At 49.7% G+C, this 13121-nt stretch overlaps 1 protein-coding gene across 1 annotated transcript in view; it reads right to left on the reverse strand.

Moving 5' to 3' along the window:
- The window catches only part of LOC106611479 (N-lysine methyltransferase SMYD2-A), a 45165-nt gene that overhangs the window by 12975 nt on the left and 19069 nt on the right, over window positions 1–13121 (reverse strand). The window contains exons 3-8 of the mRNA XM_045723717.1: window positions 11155–11265; window positions 11020–11080; window positions 4623–4747; window positions 2944–3011; window positions 2198–2300; window positions 1–88 (exon numbers count right to left, since the gene is read on the reverse strand). The exon at window positions 1–88 is cut by the window's left edge and continues 23 nt beyond it. Of these exons, the coding sequence (XP_045579673.1) occupies window positions 1–88; window positions 2198–2300; window positions 2944–3011; window positions 4623–4747; window positions 11020–11080; window positions 11155–11265 (556 nt within the window). The remainder of the gene's footprint in view (window positions 89–2197; window positions 2301–2943; window positions 3012–4622; window positions 4748–11019; window positions 11081–11154; window positions 11266–13121) is intronic.

Genomic DNA, 13121 nt, shown 5'->3' on the forward strand with positions numbered 1-13121 from the left:
TACACACGCAGGTAAAGAAGTAAGAATCCCTCAGTCTCTCGTTCCTGTCATCCGTCGGGTAGAGCAGGTCAATGTAACTGTTGAAGATCTACACAGAGAGAGAGAAAGGGTTAACAGGACCTCAACACAGAGAGAGAGAGAGACAGAGAGAGACAGAGAAAGGGTTAACAGGACCTCCACAGAGAGAGAGAGAGAGAGAGACAGAGAGACAGAGAGACAGAGAGACAGAGAGACAGAGAGACAGAGAGACAGAGAGACAGAGAGACAGAGAGAGAGAGAGAGAGAGAGGAAGGGTTTACAGGACCTCCACAGAGAGAGAGAGAGACAGAGAGACAGAGAGACAGAGAGACAGAGGAAGGGTTAACAGGACCTCCACAGAGAGAGAGAGGAAGGGTTAACAGGACCTCCACAGAGAGAGAGGAAGGGTTAACAGGACCTCCACAGAGAGAGAGAGGAAGGGTTAACAGGACCTCCACAGAGAGAGAGAGAGAGAGAGAGAGAGAGAGGAAGGGTTAACAGGACCTCCACAGAGAGAGAGAGAGAGAGAGAGAGAGAGAGAGAGAGAGAGAGAGAGAGAGAGAGAGAGAGAGAGGAAGGGTTAACAGGACCTCCACAGAGAGAGAGAGAGAGAGAGAGAGAGAGAGAGAGAGAGAGAGAGAAAGGGTTAACAGGACCTCAACACAGAGAGAGAGAGAGAGAGAGACAGAGAAAGGGTTAACAGGACCTCCACAGAGAGAGAGAGAGAGAGACAGAGAGAGAGAGAGAGAGAGAGAGAGAGAGAGAGAGAGAGGGTTAACAGGACCTCCACAGAGAGAGAGAGGAAGGGTTAACAGGACCTCCACAGAGAGAGAGAGAGAGAGGAAGGGTTAACAGGACCTCCACAGAGAGAGAGAGAGGAAGGGTTTACAGGACCTCCACAGAGAGAGAGAGAGAGAGAGAGAGAGAGAGAGAGAGAGAGAGAGAGAGAGAGAGAGAGAGAGGAAGGGTTAACAGGACCTCCACAGAGAGAGAGAGAGAGAGAGAGAGAGGAAGGGTTAACAGGACCTCCACAGAGAGAGAGAGGAAGGGTTAACAGGACCTCCACAGAGAGAGAGAGAGGAAGGGTTTACAGGACCTCCACAGAGAGAGAGAGAGAGGAAGGGTTTACAGGACCTCCACAGAGAGAGAGAGAGGAAGGGTTTACAGGACCTCCACACAGAGAGAGAGAGGAAGGGTTTACAGGACCTCCACAGAGAGAGAGAGAGGAAGGGTTTACAGGACCTCCACAGAGAGAGAGAGAGGAAGGGTTTACAGGACCTCCACAGAGAGAGAGAGAGGAAGAGTTTACAGGACCTCCACAGAGAGAGAGGAAGGGTTTACAGGACCTCCACAGAGAGAGAGGAAGGGTTTACAGGACCTCCACAGAGAGAGAGAGAGAGAGAGAGAGGAAGGGTTAACAGGACCTCCACAGAGAGAGAGAGAGAGAGAGAGGAAGGGTTAACAGGACCTCCACAGAGAGAGAGAGAGAGAGAGAGGAAGGGTTAACAGGACCTCCACAGAGAGAGAGAGAGAGAGGAAGGGTTAACAGGACCTCCACAGAGAGAGAGAGAGAGAGAGGAAGGGTTAACAGGACCTCCACAGAGAGAGAGAGAGAGAGAGGAAGGGTTAACAGGACCTCCACAGAGAGAGAGAGAGAGAGAGAGAGAGAGAGGAAGGGTTAACAGGACCTCCACAGAGAGAGAGAGAGAGAGAGGAAGGGTTAACAGGACCTCCACAGAGAGAGAGAGAGAGAGAGAGGGAAGGGTTAACAGGACCTCCACAGAAAGAGAGAGAGAGAGAGGAAGGGTTAACAGGACCAGGGTTAGAGGTCAGGTTTATTGGGTGTGTGGTATGGTGTGTGAGTGTTCAGTGTGTGTGGCTTGGTTCTTTTATCCCTGTGGGGACCTAAAATCCCTAAAAGTAAAACAAGGAAAATTCTCCCTTGTGGGGACATTTCCCACATCCCCCATTTTAATCTTAGGACTTAGGTTTTAGGGAAAATAGGATTTTGAATGGAAATTCATTTTAAGTCCCCACAAGGATAGAAGAACATAACGTGTGTGTGTCGGTGTGTGTGTGTGTGGTCTGCGTCAGCATGTGTGTGTCAGCGTATGTGTGTGTGTGTGTGTGTGTGTGTGTGTGTGTGTGTGTGTGTGTGTGTGTTCAGGCCAGGTCTCACCTCGTCTCCAGGCTGGATGTCCTGCACGGCTCGTACCTCAGCTACTGTCCCTTTATAGGTGACGATGACGTTAGGACTACAACTATGGTTCATCAACGCTACACTGGAGAGAGGAGAGAGGGAGAGAGGGGAGAGAGAGAGGGAAAGGGGAGAGAGAGAGAGAGAGAAAGGGAGAGAGAGAGAGAGAGAGAGAAAGGGGAGAGAGAGAGAGAGAGAGAGAAAGGGGAGAGGGAGAGAGAAAGGGGAGAGGGAGAGAGAAAGGGGAGAGGGAGAGAAAGGGGAGAGGGAGAGAAAGGGGAGAGGGAGAGAAAGGGGAGAGGGAGAGAAAGGGGAGAGGGAGAGAAAGGGGAGAGGGAGAGAAAGGGGAGAGGGAGAGAAAGGGGAGAGGGAGAGAAAGGGGAGAGGGAGAGAAAGGGGAGAGGGAGAGAGAGGAGAGAGAAATAGAGATAATGATAACGTCTTTGTCATCCATTCTCAATGACTGTGTGTACAGTTCAATGTTCAAAATGTCGAATCCAACAGTGTGTACTGTTCCTGTACTGCCATTGCATTGGTGTGAATGGGTCCAGACAGTGTGTACTGTTCCTGTACTGCCATTGCATTGGTGTGAATGGGTCCAGACAGTGTGTGCTGTTCCTGTACTGCCATTGCATTGGTGTGAATGGGTCCAGACAGTGTGTACTGTTCCTGTACTGCCATTGCATTGGTGTGAATGGGTCCAGACAATGACGACATTGTAGACTTACTCAGGGAACACAGCAGAGCCCAGGTGAGACAGCTCCTCATCCTCTATGGTGAAGCCATTACAGTTTACCTACAGGGGGAGGTAGAGAGACAGGTGGGAGAAGGGGGGGGGGGGGTCGAAGGGGTACAGGGGGGAGGTAGAGACACGTGGGAGAGAGGAGAGAGAGAGAGAGAGAGAGAGAGAGAGAGAGAGAGAGAGAGAGCAGATGTGTAATGCCGAATATCTCTACTCCTCGTGGTAGCACACAAGAAATGTAAGTGGTCTGTCCTGACTACTGTAAGGAAACTAAAGGTTAAAGGTCAGGTCCCTCAGGGCTGTCCTGACTAATGTAATGAAACTAAAGGTTAAAGGTCAGGTCCCTCAGGGATGTCCTGAGTGGGTGAGAAGTCTGTGGTGTCATGGAGGCATTCAGGGGATTATGTCTGTGTGTTAACAAGACAGGTGGAGAAAGAGACAGAGGGGAGGGGAGAGATATACAGAGAGAGTGGAGAGAGACGGAAAGAGAGGTAGAGAAAGAGACGAAAAGAAAGAGAGACGGAAAGAGGTAGAGATAGAGACGAAAAGAAAGAGAGACGGAAAGAGGTAGAGATAGAGACGAAAAGAAAGAGACGGAAAGAGGTAGAGATAGAGACGAAAAGAAAGAGAAAAAAATGAAAAGAGGGAGAATGACAGAAAGAGGGAGAGAGAGCTGACAGCCAATCTAGAGCAACCAGGAAGTCAAAGCGCTGACATTGCACTGTGAGGCCACCTATGAGTTAGTGTGTCTAACAACAAACTCAAAGTCTTCCTGACTTCAGAGTCTTGTAAGGCTCCTTGATGTTGTAGGCATTGATAATGAAGGGGGCCGTGATTTTTTTACTGATTGGTTCTCCTCTATGTCTCTCACTCAAACACCCACATAGACAACCACACACACAATCCAAACAAAGTGAGATCTCAACCTGCAGGAAAGAAAAACAATGTTGAGAGAACTAATCAAAGATTCGCACATTTCAGTTTGAACACTGCATTTACAACGGCCTCCTGTCCAGATCAGTGTGTCACAGCTCTCCAACCCGTGTCCCACGTGAGTCGCGTCAGCCAGGCTACCCGTGGACCACGTGAGTCGCGTCAGCCAGGCTACCCGTGGACCACGTGAGTCGCGTCAGCCAGGCTACCCGTGGACCACGTGAGTCGCGTCAGCCAGGCTACCCGTGGACCACGTGAGTCGCGTCAGCCAGGCTACCCGTGGACCACGTGAGTCGCGTCAGCCAGGCTACCCGTGGACCACGTGAGTCGCGTCAGCCAGGCTACCCGTGGACCACGTGAGTCGCGTCAGCCAGGCTACCCGTGGACCACGTGAGTCGCGTCAGCCAGGCTACCCGTGGACCACGTGAGTCGCGTCAGCCAGGCTACCCGTGGACCACGTGAGTCGCGTCAGCCAGGCTACCCGTGGACCACGTGAGTCGCGTCAGCCAGGCTACCCGTGGACCACGTGAGTCGCGTCAGCCAGGCTACCCGTGGACCACGTGAGTCGAGTCAGCCAGGCTACCCGTGGACCACGTGAGTGGAGTCCGCCAGGCTACCCGTGGACCACGTGAGTGGAGTCAGCCAGGCTACCTGTGACTGTGACCACAGCAGTAGTGATGATGCAGAGCTGCTGTAACATAGATGTATAAAACTAGATCCTATCCTCCTTACCTGTCCAAAGAGCACAGTGAGGGTTTGGTCATCAGGGAAGTCTATGTGTCTAGAGTAGAAATGATGCAGTGCTGCTATATCCGTCTGGTTCATCTCATTCTTCTCACTGTCCAACTTATCCAGGTCTGACAGAGAGGAGAGAGAAAGGGGAGAGAGGAGGTGGTGGAGGGGGAGGAGAGATAGGGGAGAGGGGAGAGAGGTGGTGGTGGAGGGGGAGGAGAGGGAAAGGGGAGAGAGGTGGTGGTGGAGGGGGAGGAGAGATAGGGGAGAGGGGAGAGAGGTGGTGGTGGAGGGGGAGGAGAGGGAAAGGGGAGAGAGGTGGTGGTGGAGGGGGAGGAGAGGGAAAGGGGAGAGAGGTGGTGGTGGAGGGGGAGGAGAGGGAAAGGGGAGAGGGGAGAGAGGTGGTGGTGGAGGGGGAGGAGAGATAGGGGAGAGGGGAGAGAGGTGGTGGTGGAGGGGGAGGAGAGATAGGGGAGAGGGGAGAGAGGTGGTGGTGGAGGGGAAGAAGAGAGAAAGGTGAGAGAGGTGGTGGTGGAGGGGGAGGAGAGGGAAAGGGGAGAGGGGGGAGAGGTGGTGGTGGAGGGGGAGGAGAGGGAAAGGGGAGAGAGGTGGTGGTGGAGGGGGAGGAGAGGGAAAGGGGAGAGGGGAGAGAGGTGGTGGTGGAGGGGGAGGAGAGAGAGGTGGTGGTGGAGGGGAGGAGAGAGAAAGGGGAGAGAGGTGGTGGTGGAGGGGGAGGAGAGGGAAAGGGGAGAGAGGTGGTGGTGGAGGGGGAGGAGAGGGAAAGGGGAGAGGGGAGAGAGGTGGTGGTGGAGGGGGAGGAGAGAGAAAGGGGAGAGAGGTGGTGGTGGAGGGGGAGGAGAGGGAAAGGGGAGAGAGGTGGTGGTGGAGGGGGAGGAGAGGGAAAGGGGAGAGAGGTGGTGGTGGAGGGGGAGGAGAGGGAAAGGGGAGAGAGGTGGTGGTGGAGGGGGAGGAGAGAGAAAGGGGAGAGAGGTGGTGGTGGAGGGGGAGGAGAGGGAAAGGGGAGAGGGGAGAGAGGTGGTGGTGGAGGGGGAGGAGAGAGAAAGGGGAGAGAGGTGGTGGTGGAGGGGGAGGAGAGGGAAAGGGGAGAGAGGTGGTGGTGGAGGGGGAGGAGAGAGAAAGGGGAGAGAGGTGGTGGTGGAGGGGGAGGAGAGGGAAAGGGGAGAGGGGAGAGAGGTGGTGGTGGAGGGGGAGGAGAGAGAAAGGGGAGAGAGGTGGTGGTGGAGGGGGAGGAGAGGGAAAGGGGAGAGAGGTGGAGGGGGAGGAGAGGGAAAGGGGAGAGGGGAGAGAGGTGGTGGTGGAGGGGAGGAGAGAGAAAGGGGAGAGAGGTGGTGGTGGAGGGGGAGGAGAGGGAAAGGGGAGAGAGGTGGAGGGGGAGGAGAGGGAAAGGGGAGAGGGGAGAGAGGTGGTGGTGGAGGGGGAGGAGAGACAGAGAAACATGAATCTTCCCATTTCAGGTCATACGCTGAACAACAATATAAACTCTACATGTAAAGTGATGGTCCCATGTTTCATGAGCTGAAATAAAAGATCCCAAAATTGTTCCATACGCACAAAAGCTTATTTCGCTCAAATGTTTCTGCACAAATTTGTTTACATCCCTGTTTGTGAGCATTTGTCAAGATAATCCATCCACCTGACAGGTGTGGTATATCAAGAAGCTGATTAAACAGCATGATCATTACACAGGTGCACCTTGTGCTGGGGACAATAAAAGGCCACTTTAAAGTGTGCAGTTTTGTCACACAACACCATGCCACAGATGTCTCAAGTTTTGAGGGATCGTGCAATTGGCATGCTGACCTCAGGATTGTCCACCACAACTGTTGCCAGATAATTGAATGTTAATTTCTCTACCATAAGCCGCCTCCAACGTCGTTTTAGAGAATTTGGCAGTACATCCAACCGGCCTCACAACCTAGACCACATGTAACCACGCCAGCCCAGGACCTCCACATACGGCTTCTTCACCTGCGGGATCGACTGAGACCAGTCACCTGGACGAAACTGTAGGTTTGCACAACTGAAGAATTTATACACAAACTCTCAGGAACTGTCTCAGGGAAGCTCATCTGCATGTTCGTCGTCCTCACCAGGGTCTTGACCTGACTGCAGTTCAGTGTTGTAACCGACTTCAGTGGGTAAATGCTCACCTCTGATGAACACTGGCACGCTGAAGTGTGCTGTTCATGGATGAATCCTGGTTTCAACTGTACCGGGCAGATGGCAGACAGCGTGTATGGAGTCATATGGGCGAGAGGTTTGCTGTTGTCAACGTTGTGAACAGAGTGCTCCATGGTGGCGATGGGGTTATGGTATGGGGCAGGCATACGCTATGGACAATGAACATAATTGCATTTTATCGATGGCAATTTGAATGCATAGAGATACCGTGACGAGATCCTGAGGCCCATTGTCGTGCCATTCATCCACCACCATCACCTCATGATCACCATCACCTCAGCATGATAATGCACAGCCCCATATCGCAAGGATCTGTACACAATTCCTGGAAGCTGAAAATGTCCCAGTTCTTCCATGGCCTGCATACTCACCAGACATGTCACCCATTGAGCATGTTTGGGATGCTCTGGATTGACGTGTATGACTGACTGTTCCAGTTCCCGCCAATATCCAGAAACTTCGCACAGCCATTGAAGAGGAGTGGGACAACATTCCACTGGCCACAATCAACAGCCTGATCAACTCTATGAGAAGGAGATGTGTCGCGCTGCATGAGGCAAATGGTGGTCACACCAGATACTGACTGGTTTTCTGATCTACGCCCCTACTTGTTTCTTTTTTGTTGGTACATACAGCATCTGCATATCTGAATTGCCAGTCATGTGAAATCCATAGATTAGGTCCTTAGAAATGTATTTTAAAAAATTGACAGATTTCCTTATATGAACTATAACTCAGTAAAATCGTTGAAATTGTTTGGTTTATATTTTTTGTTCAGTGTACTATACTCGTCTAGAACAAAACATATGAGTCAGATGTTTTGTTATTGGCACAATGAGGATACACCTAGACTAGCCTGGACCCAGATCTGGCTGGGCTTGTCAACTACATTGCTGTTGGCATAAGAGCCTGCTGAAGGACATCAGCCAGGGGGGGATACGTTCTTGGAAGGGGGGGGGGGGCTGGAGGCTGTGCACCTGCTAGACCATGTGACAGGTATGAGGGGTCATGATATATGCCAGCAGCCTGTTGTCTGTGCAGAAACCCTAAAGGCCTCCACCTCTATGTACAGCTAGACTAGAGGAACAGAGAGGCCTCCTCCATGTTGGTCTAGTCCCACACAGACTCAGCCTATCCTCCCCTCTCTCAGTATGTACAGGCCAGGATACAAGTATGTGTGTATCCTCTCCTTCCTCATTTGGCAGTGAGCATGTACTATAGATCATCTATTAATAGTTCTACTGCAGGTCACACCACGTGACTAGCTCTAGTTCTACTGCAGGTCACACCACGTGACTAGCTCTGGTTCGACTGCAGGTCACACCACGTGACTAGCTCTGGTTCTACTGCAGGTCACACCACGTGACTAGCTCTGGTTCTACTGCAGGTCACACCACGTGACTAGCTCTGGTTCGACTGCAGGTCACACCACGTGACTAGCTCTAGTTCGACTGCAGGTCACACCACGTGACTAGCTCTAGTTCGACTGCAGGTCACACCACCTGATTAGCTCTGGTTCGACTGCAGGTCACACCACGTGACTAGCTCTGGTTCTACTGCAGGTCACACCACGTGACTAGCTCTGGTTCTACTGCAGGTCACACCACGTGACTAGCTCTGGTTCTACTGCAGGTCACACCACGTGACTAGCTCTGGTTCTACTGCAGGTCACACCACGTGACTAGCTCTAGTTCTACTGCAGGTCACACCACGTGACTAGCTCTAGTTCTACTGCAGGTCACACCACGTGACTAGCTCTGGTTCTACTGCAGGTCACACCACGTGACTAGCTCTGGTTCTACTGCAGGTCACACCACGTGACTAGCTCTGGTTCTACTGCAGGTCACACCACGTGACTAGCTCTGGTTCTACTGCAGGTCACACCACGTGACTAGCTCTAGTTCTACTGCAGGTCACACCACGTGACTAGCTCTAGTTCTACTGCAGGTCACACCACGTGACTAGCTCTAGTTCTACTGCAGGTCACACCACGTGACTAGCTCTAGTTCTACTGCAGGTCACATCAAACAGCAATCACCAACTCTGAGAGGCTGCTGCCTATATTGAGACCCAATCACAGGCCACTTTAACAATGTTGGCATTACTCATATGTATATACTGTACTCTATACCATCTACTGCACCTTGCCTATGCCGCTCGGCCATCACTCATCCATATACTTATATGTACATATTCTCATTCACCCCTTTTAGATTTGTGTGTATTACATATTTGTTGGGGAACTTGTTAGATACTACTGCACTGTTGGAACTAGAAGCACAAGCATTTCGCAACACTCGTATTAACATCTGCTAACCATGTGTATGTGAGCAATAACATTTTATTTGATGACATCTATACAAGCAATATGCTCCGATTTTTACCTCAACATAGTGTGACATACAGTTGAAGTCGGAAGTTTACATAAACTTAGGTTGGAGTCATTAAAACTCATTTTTCAACCACTCCACAAATTTCTTGTTAACAAACTATAGTTTTGGCAAGTCGGTTAGGACATCTACTTCGTGCATGACAAGTAATTTTTCCAACAATTGATTACAGACAGATTATTTCACTTAACTCAGTGTATCACAATTCCAGTGGGTCAGAAATGTAAATGCACTAAGTTGACTGTGCCTTTAAACAGCTTGGAAAAATCCAGAAAATGATGTCATGGCTTTAGAAGCTTGTGATAAGCTAATTGACATAATTTGAGTCAATTGGAGGTGTACCTGTGGATGTATTTCAAGGCCTACCTTCAAACTCAGTGCCTCTTTGCTTGACATCATGGGAAAATCAAAAGAAATCAGCCAAGACCTCCACAAGTCTGGTTCATCCTTGGGAGCAATTTCCAAATGCCTGAAGGTACCACGTTCATCTGTACAAACAATAGTACGCAAGTATAAACACCATGGGACCACGCAGCCATCATACCGCTCAGGAAGGAGATGCGTTCTGTCTCCTAGAGATGAACGTACTTTGGTGCGAAAAGTGCAAATCAATCCCAGAACAACAGCAAAGGACCTTGTGAAGATGCTGGAGAAAACAGGTACAAAAGTATCTATATCCACAGCAAAACGAGTCCTATATCGACATAACCTGAAAGGACGCTCAGCAAGGAAGAAGCCACTGCTCCAAAACCGCCATAAAAAAAAGCCAGACTACGGTTTGCAACTGCACATGGGGACAAAGATCGTACTTCTTGGAGAAATGTCCTCTGGTCTGATGAAACAAAAATAGAACTGTTTGGCCATAATAACCATCATTATGTTTGGAGGAAAAAGGGGGAAGCTTGCAAGCTGAAGACCACCATCCTAACCATGAAGCACGGGGGTGGCAGCATCATGTTGTGGGGGTGCTTTGCTTCAGGAGGGACTGGTGCCCTTCACAAAATGGATGGCTTCATGAAGAAGGAAAATTATGTGGATATATTGAAGCAACATCTTAAGACATCAGTCAGGAAGTTAAAGCTTGGTCGCAAATGGCTCTTCCAAATGGGCAATGACCCCAAGCATACTTCCAAAGTTGTGGCAAAATGGCTTAAGGACAACAAAGTCAAGGTATTGGAGTGGCCATCACAAAGCGCTGACCTCAATCCTATAGACAATATGTGGGCAGAACTGAAAAAGCGTGTGCGAGCAAGGAGGCCTTCAAACCTGACTCATTTACACCAGCTCTGTCAGGAGGAATGGGCCAAAATTCACCAAACTTATTGTAGGAAGCTTGTGGAAGGCTACCCAAAACATTGGACTAAAGTTAAACAATTTCAAGGCAATGCTACCAAATACTAATTGAGTGTATGTAAACTTCTGACCCACTGGGAATGTGATGAAAGAAATCATTCTCTCTACTATTATTCTGGCATTTCACATTCTTAAAATAAAGTGGTGATCCTAACTGACCTAAGAGAGGGAATTTTTACTAGGATTAAATGTCAGGAATTGTGACAAACTGAGTTTAAATGTATTTGGTTAAGGTGTATGTAAACTTCTGACTTCAACTGTGTGTACTATGTGGGGTTGCAATATTCTGGTAATTTCCCCCAAATTCCCTGGTTTTCCAGAAATCCTGATTGGAGCACTCCGGAATTCCTGTTCATTCCCTCATGATTCCGGGAATCTTCCAACTAGGATTTCTGAAACCCCTTTTGGGAGTTTTAGAGTTTTAGTACTATGTATCTAATCTGTGTACTTACGGGCTTCAAACTCACTGAGGAGTAACAGCCTCTCTGACTGTGTCCGTTCCGTTGTGGCTTTCTGGAGAAGACACAGACAAAGCAGAACACATTTAGGGGTTATAGATCCACACCCACCCACCCACACATACCCACCTGTTTCATGATGATCCTGGCCACCAATCTGACGGTCTCTGACGGACACCAGTTTTCCCCATAGGAACACATGGCTGTACACTCCAACTTGTGCATCGGCCAGTCTCCCTTCTACAGGTACACAGGTGTGTGTAAAGAGGCAGACAGAATATATTAGAGACGTGCTTTACTCAAGGACACAGAACACACAGTCTGCAGGCAAGCCATCTGATGTGCCCCCCCCTTGCCTTGGCAAACAAACTACTATCTATTCAAAACGTTTTCTGACAGAGAGCCAGAGGCATTATAGATCGTCATGGCAACCACCAGAACCATTTCTTGTCTGATTCACATATTCCTAAATGCTGTACTAATTATTATTATTATTATTTTTATTATTGTATTTTAGCAGACTGTTATCCAGACTTCTTCAGTATATATGGCCTATTCTGGAATCAAATCCACAACCCCTATCCTACACCCTGTTCCTGGAGAGATACCCTCCTGTAGGTTTTCATTCCAACCCTGTTCCTGGAGAGATATCATCCTGTAGGTGTTGACTCCAACCCTGTTCCTGGAGAGATACCCTCCTGTAGGTTTTCATTCCAACCCTGTTCCTGGAGAGATACCCTCCTGTAGGTTTGAACTCCCGACCCTAGTTGTAACTAACCTGGTTCATCTTATGAACCAGTTTATTATTAGGATCAGGAACTAGATTAGGGTTGGAATGAAAACCTACAGGAGGGTAGCTCTCCAGGAACAGGGTTGGAATGAACACCTACAGGAGGGTAGCTCTCCAGGAACAGGGTTGGAATGAACACCTACAGGAGGGTCTCTCTCCAGGAACAGGGTTGGAATGAAAACCTACAGGAGGGTATCTCTCCAGGAACAGGGTTGGAATGAACACCTACAGGAGGGTCTCTCTCCAGGAACAGGGTTGGAATGAAAACCTACAGGAGGGTAGCTCTCCAGGAACAGGGTTGGAATGAAAACATACAGGAGGGTAGCTCTCCAGGAACAGGGTTGGAGAGCCCTGGTGTAAACCTACAGGAGGGTAGCACTCCAGGAACATGGTTGAGGAGCCCTGGTGTAAACATACAGGAGGGTAGCTCTCCAGGAACAGGGTTAGAGAGTCCTGGTTTAAACCTACAGGAGGGTAATTCTCCAGGAACAGGGTTGGAGAGCCCTGGTGTAAACCTACAGGAGGGTAGCACTCCAGGAACATGGTTGAGGAGCCCTGGTGTAAACATACAGGAGGGTAGCTCTCCAGGAACAGGGTTAGAGAGTCTGGTAAAACCTACAGGAGGGTAACTCTCCAGGAACAGGGTTGGAGAGCCCTGGTGTAAACCTACAGGAGGGTAGCACTCCAGGAACAGGGTTAGAGAGTCCTGGTTTAAACCTACAGGAGGGTAATTCTCCAGGAACAGGGTTGGAGAGCCCTGGTTTAAACCAACAGGAGGGTAGTTCTCCAGCAACAGGTTTGGAGAGTCCTGGCTTAAACCTACAGGAGGGTAGTTCTCCAGGAACAGGGTTGGAGAGTCCTGGTTTAAACCTACAGAGGGTAGTTCTCCAGGAACAGGGTTGGAGAGTGGTGAGCCAGGTTTCGCAAAAGCATCTTAATAAGGCCAAGTTAAATCGCTAAAACCTTCGTAGAAGCATCGTTAATTCTCCAAGCTGTTTCCCCGAAACCATCATTATTAAAAAGTAGCACTTGAAAACCTGGTAATCTAACACCCGTCTCAGACCACTCCAACAGCTAAGTGCAGTCTTTAGAAGCTTTTTCTGCCCTCCCGTGACACTTTATACACAGATCTCCGCTAAACATGGATAAAACATGCAATTCTTTCTGTGACCAGGGAGGGGGAGCCAGACGTACATCTCCTTGGAAACCACACACTCATCGACTTTCCCGATCTTACACAGACAGAGGCAACATCCCAGGGGAGATCTTGTGGAATGCACTGTTAGCATTCAAGACTAACCGATTA

The sequence above is a fragment of the Salmo salar genome, chromosome ssa09, assembly GCF_905237065.1.
Source record: "Salmo salar chromosome ssa09, Ssal_v3.1, whole genome shotgun sequence".
Taxonomy (NCBI): domain Eukaryota; kingdom Metazoa; phylum Chordata; class Actinopteri; order Salmoniformes; family Salmonidae; genus Salmo; species Salmo salar.